Here is a 15283-nt window from a genome sequence, read left to right on the forward strand (position 1 = left end):
AAGTTATACTACCGGAAGGCAGTGGTGGCAGCGGCAATCGCAGGTCAGGGCGGCAGTCTGGCACCTCGTTCCTCAGCTTCCACGGACAGGATGAAGTTGAGGAACGAGGCAGCCATGATTTTACCCCGCCCCTCCACATCTGATTGGAGGGCTAGCGTCACATGGACGCTAGCTCCAATCAGATGCGAGGGGGGTGACAAAAAGGTCACTGGGAGTGATCGTATCCCCGGGGGGGGCGAAGCCACCCCCCCTGGGGTCAAGTCTAGGTCCCCCTGTACCGGCGGGTCGGGTGAACTTTCATTGAACCCGCTCACCCGACCCGCAGGAGGGAGATCTTTTCATGACGCTGCATAGGCGTCATGGGTCGTTTTGCCACGAATTTTCATGACGCCTACGTGGCGTCAAAGGTCGTGAAGGGGTTAATAGAGTGATGAGGGGACGACAAAGTATAGCAAAAATTCACTGATCGGGGCTGATGAGTGTTATAGTTTGTGGGCTGGTGGGGTTTGTGTGGCAGGCTGCTTTTTTGTCCCAGTCTGGCCCTGTCCACTGACCCCTGCCATAAAATAAGCAGTTCATCAATATATCTATTCCAGTGTTGGAACAGCGTCAGCGTCCCTGCACGTGTCCCCTTTCTCCTGCAGGGAGGCTGGCATGTTCACTTACCCGTCCGTGCTTCCCCGGTGTCTCTGTCCTCCCAAGACCTGCGCACTGGGACAATTCTTAGGTAGGGCATGCGCGTTCATTGCTTCTTAAAAAGGCCACATGCATGCTTCTAAAAATGTCCCCAGTCAATGGTTGGAGACGACAGGTATTTAAGGCAACTTCCCCAAAGGCACCCTTCAGTATCCTATGAGTTAACAGTTTCCGCATTGTAAGGTCCCTGTACGGGTGTTCTCAGAATCCGATCCAGTATGTACCTAATCCTGCCTGCCCTCTCTGAAACTGACCCAGTCTGCCCCACCTGAACTGGTTCCTGTCCATGCTGCATCTACCAAGTGGAGAACCTGGTCCGCCTTGTCAGCATCCATCAGTCACCAAACAACCTCTGCCAGTAGCCCAAGAAAAGGGTGGCGTTGGAAGGTGTGCAGGCCATGCTTCTGTAGATAAAAACATCCTTGAAAACAAAAAAATTGTGCGTTAAGACAAAGTGTAGCAGCTCAAGTATTAGATCACAACCATGGCGGTCCCAGAAAGAAGCGGAGAACCTCAATGCCATCCTCATGTTTAATACAGGTATATAGGGATTCAACATCAACTGAGACGATAAAAATCCAAAAGTCGTTGTATAATTTCCAGCTGTCTTGACAACCATTGTCTCCAATCAATTGCAGATTGGGTGAGAGAGGGATCCCCCTCACAAACTGCTAAATGTCATGACCACTTTTGATGCCTTTAAAAAGGTTAAACAGCCAGGGGCAGGGTTGGGTTCGGCCTTGAACCTGTGATTTTCCAATTATTAATATTATTATTGCTGCTTAAGACTATCAGGGTTGGAGAACCATGACCTTTTCTGTGGCCTCAACATCTCCCATGTGATGTACAGTATATGTGTTAGAAAATTTATCACAAGGGGTTGACTATGCTCCAAGCAGACGCAAACCAGTTGTGAGAATCAACATGCTCAATATCTCCTAACATCACAGCCGCACCAAAGAGAAGCTGCTCCAGCCGTTATATTTGGGGTGGGTCAATTGTTTGACCAATTATAGCAGGGTAATTTTCAAGTTGATAATGTTGTGCGGCCCCCAAATGATATAAATATCCAAATGGCCCCTGGCAGAAAAAAAAGGTTCCCCACCCCTGCACTATATAATGCAATATCATAGTATTGTAGTATACAATGTATATCTCCTTCTCCTTTGAAGCTCATTATCTACATAAGCTGCAGAGGAATAAAAGGATGGCAGTGATGGGGGATTTAAGCAGGTAGTAACCAACCAACACCCCATGATTGTATCACACGGTGCTGGTAAGCGTGAGAAGTGGTGTGGGTTCCATTTAAATGCCACTGTCAGATTTATATCGGCATTTAAATGGTTAATAGCCCTGACTAGTGCTCATCTCCGGCTGCATCTGTTAAGACAGAGCTTGGCTATTTAATATAGCTGGTATCTGTAGCGCGTGGAGAGAGAGCAGCTCCTGAGCCCTCTTATCCACACATGATCACCAGCTTAATCACGTACATGTATGGAATACTGCATTAAGGGCTTAAGCAATGAATAAAACGCTAGCGATTTTTGAATTGATAATGCTAACAAAACACTCAAACATTCAGAAGTTTTCTGAGCTTTCTTATTCTAAAGTATGGGGCATCTTTCTAGCAGAAAACTCCTGAAGAATAGACATGTCATTTTATTTAACCCCTTCAGCACCTTGGGATTTTCCATTTATGCTTTTTGCTCACCCAATCTCCAGATCCATATCTTTTTTATTCTTGTGTCAATATGGCCGTGTAAGGGCTTTTTTTTGTGGGACAAAGTTGTACTTTTGAACGACATTTATTTTACCATATAGTGTACTGGAAAATGGGGAAAAAAAGTTCCAGGTGAGGTGAAATTGCAAAAAAAAGAAAAAGTGCAAGTCCATGACATACCTATAAGTCATAGGACACCAAGGAGTTAAATACTTGGGGTTTTTAAAAGCCTGAATCATTTAAAAGATGCTCAAAAGCCTGAAGAAAAAGCGTAGTGTCAACAGACCAGAATACGTATAAAATATACACACATCAATAAGTGAAAGATAAATATGCTTGCAAGAGAAATCCGACATCGAGTATGGAATATAGACGTTCATGAAGTTCACCTTATTAGGATCTGCAGGAAACCTAATAAGCCATCTAATGTGGAACTGGAGTACAGAATTCGCTATTTACAGATTAAGGAAGAGTAAAGAACATGAGCGACTCCTGTGATAAGGTTGTGATTAGCAAATTCCAAAATAAGGAGCAAAATTGGATATTCACTCTGCAGTTTGGATATGGAAGCATCATCAGACAGTCCCATCCATTTGAGCAATAAAACTTTCATTGCATTGGGAAATAAGGCAGTAACCAATTCCTCAGCAGGTGGCAAGTCTGAAATGTGGTCAATATGTTTCCTTTTAAACTCCTCTACCTGCTGACTGATGCGATCATTCTCACTGTGATATCGGCTTCCTAACCAGCTGCTAACCTCAAACAACAACTGGTTGTCATAGACATTGGAGGCCTCCTTCTGTGCATTGTCCTTTAGGTGACTTGCAGCTTCCAGAAGTTCCATAATGCTACTAACCGTCTTATCCAAGCAGTGGTGTCCACAGAATATTTGTCCTACAACATCCAACAAAGCCACAGTGGTCTTTAGCAGTTGGTTCTCTAGGTTAACCTCTAAACTTGAACACAAGTCCAAGAGAGATCTAATCCGCCGGATAATTAAATCGCTGCCCGCCGTATCCGGTGGTGGACGCACATTAGACCCACCTGGACTGGTCATGCAGTAGTTGTGCTCTGAGAACCTACAGGGGACTTTAAGAATCTCACCAATTTGTGAAGAAGCCGAGACTGCAAATTTTTCAAGAATTCCATGTTCCTTAGCCTGATTACATGACGGAACTACATAATTTGTGCTTTCCAGGTAAGTACTTAGGTTGTAACATTTCTTTAGTGGCTCATCTTTAAGGCGGGATTTCCACAGCTCCTAGAAACAAGAAAAAGAAACAAGGGCAGATATTGCTACTGAAATATAATAACATATAAATTGCAATTTTATATACTGGATTGTGAGTCAGATGGGGTCGAGCTCCAATGTTAGCTCAGGACAAAAGTGATGCTGCTCCTAAAAGTGTTGCTCTATGATCCCTTATATTCTTGGTTTAAAATTAGAATTATAATAAGTGTATAATATACAACCCTCCAAACCCCCGGAAATGACACAGACACATTAGAGTGAGGCTATTAGCTGTATAAGGTACATGTAAAACAGAATTACTATCCTTGGAGAAATACTAGCCTTTGATCTCAACAGCTGATATATAATGCATGCCACAATATTACTGGAAGAAGTTTTCAACTCTTGGTCGTCAACTCCTTACTGTCATATGACGTACCAATAGGCTCAGAAATTGAGCGCACATCATTCCAGGCAAATACTGGCTGTGTATTTCAGTCATTATCTGCCTGTAACAGCAGCAGGTGTAGCTCAGCTGCTGTTAAACACTTAAATGTTGTTGCAAATCTCCAATTGTGACATTTACAGTGTGGTCTGGGGGGCACACTGTTCCATGTGGCCATCAGCCTCCTGGTGATGATGGGTTGCTATTGCAGTCAGAGGTCTACTGAAAACCCTGTGCTTGCCACATCGGTGCTCCTATGTAGACCAGCTTGTGGCTGTTCATAGGAAACCTTGACTTTCACTACAGGGTGAGCCATTTATAAAGTTGGATCCAAAATGGAAGACTTCAAAATAGCCGCCATGGTCACCAACCATCTTGAAAAAAGTTTCCCCCCTCCCATATACTAATGTGCCACAAACATGAAGTTGATATCACCAACCATTCCCATTTTATTTAGGTGTATAGGTGTATCCATATAAATGGCCCACCCTATATATAGTGCAATACTCTTACTTAGGTATACACATTACTTAAGACCTCTATTGTCGATCATTTGATAAAGCTCATCCTAAATGGGTAACTGATCTACTCACCCTTCCAGAAGAGGAGTGGAATGAGATGGAGAAGAAAAACTACACCTTGGTTATGAGTGATAAGAAATTTAGTTTGTAACAAAAAAATCCCAAACGCGTCTATCATACCCCTAAATGACTGAAATGGGGCTTGTCCAGCCTTGGAGTACAACTGAGCCTATGGGAATGGCACGTGACAAAAAATTATGCAAAGGATTGATGCCACCTTCACTTACAAAAACATTTAAAGTTGACTTTTTAGTGATGCAATATTCCTTTGTGGCCAGGAAGGTATGATTGAACTTGTCTATTACTAAGTACAGTTTATACTCGAGTATAAGCCGAGATTTTCAGCCCATTTTTTTTGTCTGAAAGTCTCCCCTCTCGGCTTATACGCGAGTCATATACGCCAGGGGGTCAGCGGGGGAGCAGGGGTGTCAGGTCATACTTACCCCCTCCTGGCGCAGTCTCTGCAGCCCCTCCCGCTTCTCCCACGGTCTCCCTTCCTTCAGGGGTCACGCGGTACCGCTCATTAAAGTCATGAATATACGCATATTCTTGACTTTAATGAGCGGTACCACGTGACCGCTGAAAGAAGGGAGACCGTGGGAGAAGCGGGGGGGGTAGGCTGCAGAGACCGCGCCAGGAAAGGGTAAGTATATGCAGTATTCAACAGTCCCCGGTCCATCGCTGCTCGCCGCTGTCTGCTGCGCCCTCTGTCAGTGACTTTCAGGCAGCAGAGGGCGCGATGACGTGGTTAGTGCACGCTGCACCTTCTGCTGCCTGAACAGTCACTGATAGAGGACGCGGCAAACAACGGCGCGCAGCGATGGACCGGGTACAGGTGAATATCTGGAGGTGCCGGGCCCTGAGCCAGCGGTGACACAGGAACCTGGGCCCCAGAGACGGAGAGGTGACTATGTCTTTTTTTTTTTTTTTATTTGCAGCAGCGGCATAATCTATGGACCATCTTATGGGGGCATAATCTATGGAGCATTTTATGTGGCTATAACCTTTATGGAGCAGCCTATGGGGCATATTATTCTATGGAGCATCTTATGGGGCCATTATTAACCTTTGTAAAGCATTATATGGGGTGTATTTTGTATGGAGCATTATGGGGCCCATTATGGAGCATTATATGGGGCTCCTGATTCAATATGGATATTCAAAAACATTTAACCTACTGATGTCTCAATTAATTTTACTTTTATTGGTATCTATTTTTATTTTTGAAATTTACCAGTAGCTGCTGCATTCTCCACCCTAGGCTTATACGCGAGTCAATAAGTTTTCCAAGTTTTTTGTGACAAAATTAGGGGGGTTGGCTTATACTGAGGTCGGCTTATACAAGAGTATACAGTATATGGTAATTTAATTATTGAGCTGATACTACAGCTCCTGATTGGTTCCCTTTAAAGAGCATTTAATAGACTTGCTTATTTACAAATGCATCATTATTGTATCATTACATAATATTTAATTAAAAAAGCCATTAATCTCCCTATGATTAATACCACATACATTATATAGACAGTAAATGCTACTAATATTTATATACCAATAGCCATAAGACAGGTACCTGAAGACTTTCAATGACTGCAAGCTGCTCCTCTCTGCTGTACAAATCAAAGGCCACTTTAAATAGTCCCTGAATACTATAAAACCAGAGACTGTTCAGTCCGGCTGGCAGCCGCAGCTTGTCAAACTTAAACTCTGGAACGAAACATAAGACATCTCTTTAACAAAAAAACCCTTTCCACTAATGGTACAATAATAATAATAATAATAATAATAATAATAATAATAATAAAAAAAAAAAAAAGAAATATCACGGATTTATTTAGGGCTTTAAGTTTAACAATAAAGCAGCAGGGCAGCCATCATGGTACTTTAGTTGTACAAGACACAGCCACAATTACATATTGGCTTTCAATTAACTTAAAATGGGTTGTCCACTAATCAGATAACCCCCTTCTCTATGCTCATGTTTGCTGCCCTTGTAAAATAAACTTTGGTGCCGGCGACGTTCCAGTGGTGTAAGCACTGGCTCTCCCGGGGATTGCATGACATAGCTAGGTCACACAATCCCTGAGGTCAATCGTTGGTTTCACTCTCCTCTCCTACAGACGAATCACATACATTAGGAGGCATTTACCGCAGCTGCTGTTCTCTCACTTCATTAGGATGAATGTAATTCATCTGAAATTGGGGAGACTAAACCCAGCACCGATCGGCTGCAGGAATTACGACATTATGACATAATGTCATGAGATCTCTGAGACAGCCAGTGCTGACACCGCTGCAATGGCACCGGAAGTGTGTATAGGTATTATTTTACAAGGTGGAAACAGACAACCCCTTTAATTGCTTGATAGTATTTCAAATCTCATTGACCAGGAGAAGTCTGTTGTTCAATGTGATTCAATATAGAAACAGCCATCGAGTACAAGCCCTTACATACAATGACAGTAGCAGTCCTTCACTGGCATCATTCTTGGGGTATCTGCAGTCTATATCTCTAGGTTTAAAGGATCAGAGACTGAATTTTAAAGAACCAACAATAGTTACCGGGGCTGAAGTTAAGTCTTGCTGCCAGACCCTTCTTTGCAAACTTGGCATGGATTTTTGGATGATTTTCAGTTCGAATTCCAGTCTGTGAAACAACATCACTACCCAAGAAAACAGGGATCATGTTATCCTGCGAAACAAAACAAAATTAGATATAAAAACCTGTAAAAATTGTTTGTATTATTCCCTCTCCCTTAGAAGTCTCAGTTAAAATAGTGTAGTCTAAGCGTCTTGTTGTTAAAAACACAAGGCACCCCAACTGCAGACCTCAAGGCCCACCAACAGATCATGTTTTCAGGATTTCCTTAGTATGACACAGGGGATACTTCCATCAACTGTACAGTACTAAGGAAATCCTTAACACATGATCTGTTGTTGGGCAACTCAGCCTTAGGCCGATTTCACACATCCTGATATTTCCAGTATCGGCAAAACTGGTACCAGAAGTGTCAGCGACCGTGCGTGTAATACGTGCGGCACACATGTAGCAACCATGTGCCACATCAGTACGACACGGATGAGCGCCAGGGAAGAAGCAGTACAGTAAGGCTGGAGTCACACTTAACGTATAAAAATACAGACCGTATTGTACGGTCGTAATACGCAGAAATGTTCCCTGAAAAGTGATCCGCATGTCATCCGTTGTCAAGGTGTGGCTCCGTTTTTTTGCGCATGTAAGCATCTGTATGACATCCGTATGCCGAGATTTTCTCGCAGGCTTGCGAAATGGACATATAATGGAGCCCAATGACAGGTTAAAACCAAAACGAAAGAATAGATATATACACACATAGAATACTATATATATTATATATATATGTGTGTATATATATATATATATATATATATATATATATATATATATATATATATATATATACACATACAGTGCATTGCGAAACTATTCAGCCCCCTGGAACTTTTCAACCTTTTCCCACATATCATGCTTCAAACATAAAGATACCAAATGTAAATTTTTGGTGAAGAATCAACAAGTGGGACACAATTGTGAAGTTGAACGAAATTTATTGGTTATTTTAAATTTTTGTGGAAATTCAAAAACTGAAAAGTGGGGCGTGCAGTATTATTCGGCCCCTTTACTTTCAGTGCAGCAAACTCACTCCAGAAGTTCACTGTGGATCCCTGAATGATCCAATGTTGTCCTAAATGATGATAAATATAATCCACCTGTGTGTAATCAAGTCTCCGTATAAATGCACCTGCTCTGTGATAGTCTCAGGGTTCTGTTTGAAGCACAGAGAGCATCATGAAGACCAAGGAACACAACAGGCAGGTCCGTGATACGGTTTTGGAGAAGTTTAAAGCCGGATTTGGATACAAAATGATTTCCAAAACTTTAACCATCCCAAGGAGCACTGTGCAAGCGATCATATTGAAATGGAAGGAGTATCATACCACTGCAAATCTACCAAGACCCGGCTGTCCCTCTATACTTTCATCTCAAACAAGGGGAAGACTGATTAGAGATGCAGCCAAGAGGCCCATGGTCACTCTAGATGAACTGCAGAGATCTACAGCTGAGGTGGGACAGTCTGTCCATAGGACAACAATCAGTCGTACACTGCACAAATCTGGCCTTTATGGAAGAGTGGCAAGAAGAAAGCCATTTCTCAAAGATATCCATAAAAAGTGTTGTTTAAAGTTTGCAACGAGCCACCTGGGAGACACAACAAACATGTGGAAGAAGGTGCTCTGGTCAGATGAAACCAAAATTGAACTTTTTGGCAACAATGCCAAACGATATGTTTGGCGTAAAGGCAACACAGCTCATCACACTGAACACACCATCCCCACTGTCAAACATGGTGGTGGCAGCATCATGGTTTGGGCCTGCTTTTCTTCAGCAGGGACAGGGAAGATGGTTAAAATTGATGGGAAGATGGATGGAGCCCAATACAGGACCATTCTTGAAGAAAACCTATTGGAGTCTGCAAAAGACCTGAGACTGGGACGGAGATTTGTCTTCCAACAAGACAATGATCCCAAACATAAAGCAAAATCTACAATGGAGTGGTTCACAAATAAACATATCCATGTGTTAGAATGGCCAAGTCAAAATCCAGACCTGAATCCAATCAAGAATCTGTGGAAAGAGCTGAAAACTGCTGTTCACACACGATCTCCATCAAACCTCACTGAGCTCGAGCTGTCTGCCAAGGAAGAATGGGCAAGAATTTCAGTCTCTCGATGTACAAAACTGATAGACACTTTTCAGTGTTTGAATTAAAATAACCAATACATTTCGTTCAACTTCACAATTGTGTCCCACTTGTTGTTGATTCTTCACCAAAAATTTACATTTGGTATCTTTATGTTTGAAGCATGATATGTGGGAAAAGGTTGAATAGCCGATAAATCAATTGCCGACTTATGTAAAATCATTCTAAAATCCGACATGAAATGACATATGGTTTACATACAATAAACCATTTTATTTATTTTTTTTATATGTCTTTGACTATTAATTATATTAATTAGATTAGGGTTTGTGTTTTAAATTTGGAACATCTAGGTGTTAAATTAAGGGGTTAATTCGTTGAAAAAATGCATGGGCTCCCGCTGTAAAATTGCAACCAGAGCGGGAAAGCCAGTGAGTGAGGGCAGATATAGCCATGAGAGGGACCATTGTTTTTGGCCACCCCGGCTACAAAAATCTGCCCCCAGATACCCCAGAAAAGGCACATCTATAAGATGCGCTATTTCTGGCACTAAAGGCCCCATCTCACACAGTGATATCGCTAGCGAGATCGCGGATTTTGTCCAGCGATATCGCTGTGTGTGACACGTATCAGCGACCGCCCCCCCCCCCCGGGTATCGCTGATCGTGCTCTAATGTCCTGGGCGATTTTTTGATCGCTGGTCTCCCGCTGGCCTGCACGCATCACTGCGTGTGGCAGCGGGACAGCAACGATCAGCAAGCTCCCAGCGCTGTAAGCAGACGCTGGGAGATGGTAACCAAGGTAAATATCGGGTAACTAAGCACGCGTGTCGCTTAGGTACCCGCTGTGTACTTTGGATACCTGCGTATCCAAGGTACTCAGCGAGTAACTAAGTGACGCGCCCGCATGGTTACCCGATATTTACCTTGGATACCAGCTCCCAGCGCCAGCACGCAGGTATCCAAGGTACACAGCGGGTAACTAAGCGACGCGCTTGCTTGGTTACCCGATATTTACCATGGATACCAGCGTCTTCGCTGTTGAAATCTGCCTGTTTGAGAGCTCACCAGCGATCATGTAGAGAGGCACCAGCGATCCTGACAAGGTCGTATCGTTGACGGGATCGCTGGTGCATTGTTTAGTGTAACGGGACCCTTAGCCTCTGTATTCCCATTGCCCTGTAGCCGTGGCTAATGGGTTAATATTAACCCCTTCACTACCGGAGCTTTTTTCGATTTTCCGCTCCCCTTCTTTCCAGAGCCATAACTTTTTTATTTTTCAGTCTATATGGCCATGTGAGGGCTTATTTTTTGCGGGACGAGTTGTACTTTTACTTGACACCATTGGTTTTACCATGTCGTGTACTCGAAAACGGGAAAAAAATTCCAAGTGCGGTGAAATTGCAAAAAATGTTCAATCCCACACTTGTTTTTTGCTTGGCCTTTTTGCTAGGATCACTAGATGCTAAATCTTACCTGCCATTATGATTCTCCAGGTCATTACAAATTCATAGACACCAAACATATCTATGTCCTCTTATCTAAGTGGTGAAAAAAAATTCCTAAGTTTGCTAAAAAATAAAAAAAAATAAATTTGCGCAATTTTCCGAGACCCGTAGCGTCTCCATTTTTCGTGATCTGCGGTTGGATGAGGGCTTTTTTTTTGCGTGCCGAGCTGACGTTTTTAATGATACCACTTTTGTGCAGATACATTCTTTTGATCGCCCGTTATTGCATTTTAATGCAATGTCTCGGCGAACAAAAAAACGCAATTCTGGAGTTTTGAATTTTTTTTCTCGCTACGCCATTTAGCGATCAGGTTAATGCTTTTTTTTTTTATTGATAGATCGGGCGATTCTGAACGCGGCGATACCTAATAAGTGTATGTGGGATTTTTTTTTTACTGATTTATTTTGATTGGGGCGATTTGAACTTTTAGCATGCTTCAATAGCCTCCATAGGAGGCTTGAAGCATGCACAACTCGATCGGCTCTGCTACATATGGGCGATGAGCAGATCGCCCATATGTAGCAGATTTACTGCTGTGCTTTGAGCGCCGACCACCGGGCGACGCTCAAAGCCATCTGCCTGGAACAACCATAGCGGTCTCTATGAGACCTGTGGTTGTCCAAGCAACATGACGCCGACCCCCGATCACGTGACGGGGGTCGGCGATGAGCTCACTTCCGGCCCGGCGGCGGGAAGTGCTATTTAAATGCCCGCTGTCAGCTTTGACAGCGGGATTTATTAATAGGCGCGGGCGGACAGCGATTCCGCTTGCGCCTAATGCGGGCACATGTCAGCTGTTCATAACAGCTGACATGTCACGTCTTTGAGGTGGGCTCACCGCTGGAGCCCACCTCAAAGCGTGGATCCTTATCGACGACGTACTATTCCGTCATCGGTAAGGAAGGGGTGGGTTAATGTCACCTTTCAATAGCAAGGTGACATTAAGTCGATTAATAATGGAGAGGTGTCAATAAGACACCGATCCATTATTAACCCTAGACTATTAAAGGGTTAAAAAACACACAGACATTAAAAATTCTTTTAATGAAATAAAGACACAAAGTTTTTGCTAATCCATAAATAAACCATGGACCTGTGGCAAAAATAAAACAAAAAAGCAACAATATCCTTACCTCTCCGCTGGTCAGTCAGGTCCCCCGCTGCAATCCATCAGAAGTGGTTAAGTGGTTTTCAAGGGGACCGGTGCTAATGCGACCAGCCCGATGTAAACCACTGCCAGAATTAGTTCATCTCTGCGCAGCCTCCCCGGCAATGAACTAATGAGCGTGGGAAAGTTTCTGCATTTTTTCTCACGCTCATCAGTTCACCTCAGGACCACCATGTGACTCCATGCAGCCTCACTGACGTCACTGGCAGACCTGAGGTGAACTGATGAGCGCGGGAAAAAAAAAAAAAAAAAAAATGCAGAAACTTTACCACGCTCATTATTATTACAAGATCTAATAATTAAAATGTACTTTGCTCGTGGGAAAACCCCTTTACATCAATAAAATCCATGAAAAATAAATCAGTGATATCTGTTTAGGTGCCGAACTAAAGCTTGGCCAAGCATTCATGTATTCTCTAGAGGGAAGAGGGACCTGCTGTTAAACAACAACTACTAATAAAAATCTCTTTAATTATATAATGCCAACATATGCCACAGCGCTTTACAGACATCATCATCTCTGTCCCCATTGGGGCTCACAATCTAGAATCCCAATGAGTATGTCTTTGGAATGTGGGAGGAAACTGGAGTACCCAGAGGAAACCCATGCAAACACGGGGAGAACATACAAACTCCTTGCAGATGTTTTCCTTGGTAGGATTTGAACCTAGGACCCCAGCGCTGCAGTGCTAACCACTGAGCCACTGTGTTGCCCCAAAGGTATCACCAGTCACTATTAACTTGTAGACAAAGTTAGTCTGCCGGTTAGCAGTATTAGGTCATGTGCACACGTAGTGGAAGGTGCTGCGGATTTGGAAAAATCCACAGGTAAAAAGACCTGCGGTTTTCCCTTGCGGTTTGACACCTGGACAATGGACCAGGTGTGAAACCGCTGCGGATTTGAAACTGCGGAAAAATCCGCAGCACGTGCACTGTTTTTTTTAGTTTCCATTGAATACAATGGTACTGTACAATGCAGCAAAATCTGCTGCGGTTCCGCAGACCCAAAAACGCTGCAGATCTGCAGCAGAATCCGCAACGTGTGCACATGGCCTTACAATGCTGTCTGGTCCAATCACTTAAATGGACTGTCAGCACAGAATCAATGTACCAAGTACAGGCGCTCGGTGCTTCATGGAGGGGCCAATCTTTTAAATACAACTTCCCACCTGCTTGATTTCCCTCTTGGACGGCGGCCGCTCCAGGCTTGCCGACATAAAGCCGGCGGCTTGCAGTATTAATAAAGGTCACTTTCTCCTGGTAGCTGCACTTTCGGTAAGGTGCCTGACAGCACTAACACTACTAAGCTGCACAGTAACCCAATAGCTGCAGGTTAAACGGTTTGGGGACATGACAGGTACCTTTAAGGAGTTACAGTTCACAGGTCTGTGACTCTTTGGGGATGTCAACTGAAGCAGAAAGTGACTGTGCCTCGTTACAATGACTGGCTCCTTGGGGGTAGGGTCTGTGCTACAGGCGGCAGTCCTGATGGAGCCCTGATCTGTGGCCTGAATACAATGTGAACTTAGCCTAAAGGGCCTGTCACACTAAGCGATATCTCTAGCAATATTGCTATAACGTCATTGGTTTTTGTGACGTTATAGCGATATTACTAGCGATATCGCTGTGTGTGATACTTACCTCCGACCGGCTCCTCCGCTGGTTATCGCTGATCGTGGTCCTGGACTGTTTCTCGTCGTCAGCTTCCTGCGGCGCTTCCTGCTGTGGAGACGAGCGACGCGTGGAGCCGGGCGGGAGGACGCAGGATCGCCTAGTGTGACAGGTAAGAAGCGACCCCCGTCCCCAGCGATGTCGCTGGTGAGATCTGCCTGTGTGGCAGCTCACTAGCGACCACTTAGCGATGCACCAGCGATCCTGACCGCATCATATCTCATATCTCTGGTCGGAATCGCTGGTACATCGCTAAGTGTGACAGGACCTTAAGAGTAGAAGGCTGCAAGAACTATATAGTCACTGCCCAGATTCCTCTTTATGCAGCTGATTATTGTACAATTTCACTTTAACAATTTTTAAGTCATAAACTCTTTAAATCGCCTCCAAATATCACTTGGGAATTGGATTATAAGCAATTGTCCCACAGTGTAGCAGACTTGGCTCCCAGCCTGCAGCCCCCCACAGTCAGGGCAGAGAGAGCAGCATCAGCTGGGGGGCGACCCCTGCAGGAGCTGTGGATACAGACCTCGGCCTTCTGGCCATGCTGCAGCCGGAACGAGCAGGGAGGACACATGTACAGGTACCTAAGCCGCCTCTCTCCGGTCTCCCACTCGGGAAACTGCACTTTCCTGCTTTCGGGCGACATTTCCAGGTGAGCGGCAGCGCCAGACCATCAGTCTGAATCCACTGCTGTTACTCCAGACACAGACTAATAAAGTTATCGGCACTGCCGTGACTTTCCCTGCTCTCCTTCCGCCAAAAGACGAACGTGTCGGTCAGAAGCATCCGCCCAGAGATGCAGAGGTGGCCATGATAACTACTGGCAAATCCGAGCTGCGAGAGTAGAAATGCAAGTGCAATTAGCGGTTACTGCCACAAGGGGGCAGCTCCTCCCTGTCAGTTGACTTTTGGTAATGACGGCAATTACACTTCAAAGGGACTCGAACCCTGAAGACTACGGTCACTTCAATATGGAGGTGAATTCAATCCACTGTCCTGTGTGGGGACAGCCACAGTGTCATTTCAAGGCGCACAATGTTTAATACACAGGCGTGGGATACACTATATGAGTAAAATAAATTTAAAAAATACAGTTGGTTTGTGTATTTCTCTACTCCGCACTATTGCATTGTATATTCCTAATACTGCAGCTGCTTCATCTCCACCCACGTTATAGGTCCCCAGCTTTTGTCATTTCCCTGTCATTTTATTATTTAGATTAATAAATGTTTTTGTTTATAAGAGACATCATCTTCACAGTTTCTTTGTGCAGTCCGCACATTGGTAGTTTGTGTATCCCGCTTACGTACAGTTTCAAATATTATCAGTTTTTTTGTATCTATAAAATGAGGTGAGCAGTTTCCCCATGGATAGCCTGCATACCCAATATATACACCTATATCAACACTGAAGGAGTAAATGATCCAAAGAAAATATAATATCAACATTTATTATGCAATATGATAATTATGCAAATTGTCTCTTCAGAGAGGAAGAGGACCCCCCATGCACCGACCC

General features: G+C 44.0%; 1 protein-coding gene across 2 annotated transcripts; it reads right to left on the minus strand.

Annotated features, from left to right (window-relative positions):
* Positions 1 to 1213: 1213 nt before the first annotated feature.
* Positions 1214 to 14554, minus strand: LOC141098338 (uncharacterized). 2 transcript variants are annotated; one of them, XM_073586014.1, is made up of 4 exons: positions 14292 to 14554; positions 7236 to 7365; positions 6247 to 6380; positions 1214 to 3677 (listed from the first exon to the last, which is right to left on the minus strand). In XM_073586014.1, exons 1-4 carry the CDS (start codon positions 14409 to 14411, stop codon positions 2868 to 2870), a joined length of 1194 nt encoding a protein of 397 aa, XP_073442115.1. In that variant the 5' UTR covers positions 14412 to 14554; the 3' UTR covers positions 1214 to 2867. The 2 variants fall into 2 exon arrangements, with proteins under 2 accessions (XP_073442115.1, XP_073442116.1); XM_073586015.1 differs by having other exon boundaries at positions 14350 to 14502.
* Between the last annotated feature and the right edge of the window lie 729 nt (positions 14555 to 15283).

This window comes from Dendrobates tinctorius, unplaced genomic scaffold (genome assembly GCF_039654945.1).
Source record: "Dendrobates tinctorius isolate UK_male_01 unplaced genomic scaffold, ASM3965494v1 ptg000090l, whole genome shotgun sequence".
NCBI lineage: Eukaryota > Metazoa > Chordata > Amphibia > Anura > Dendrobatidae > Dendrobates > Dendrobates tinctorius.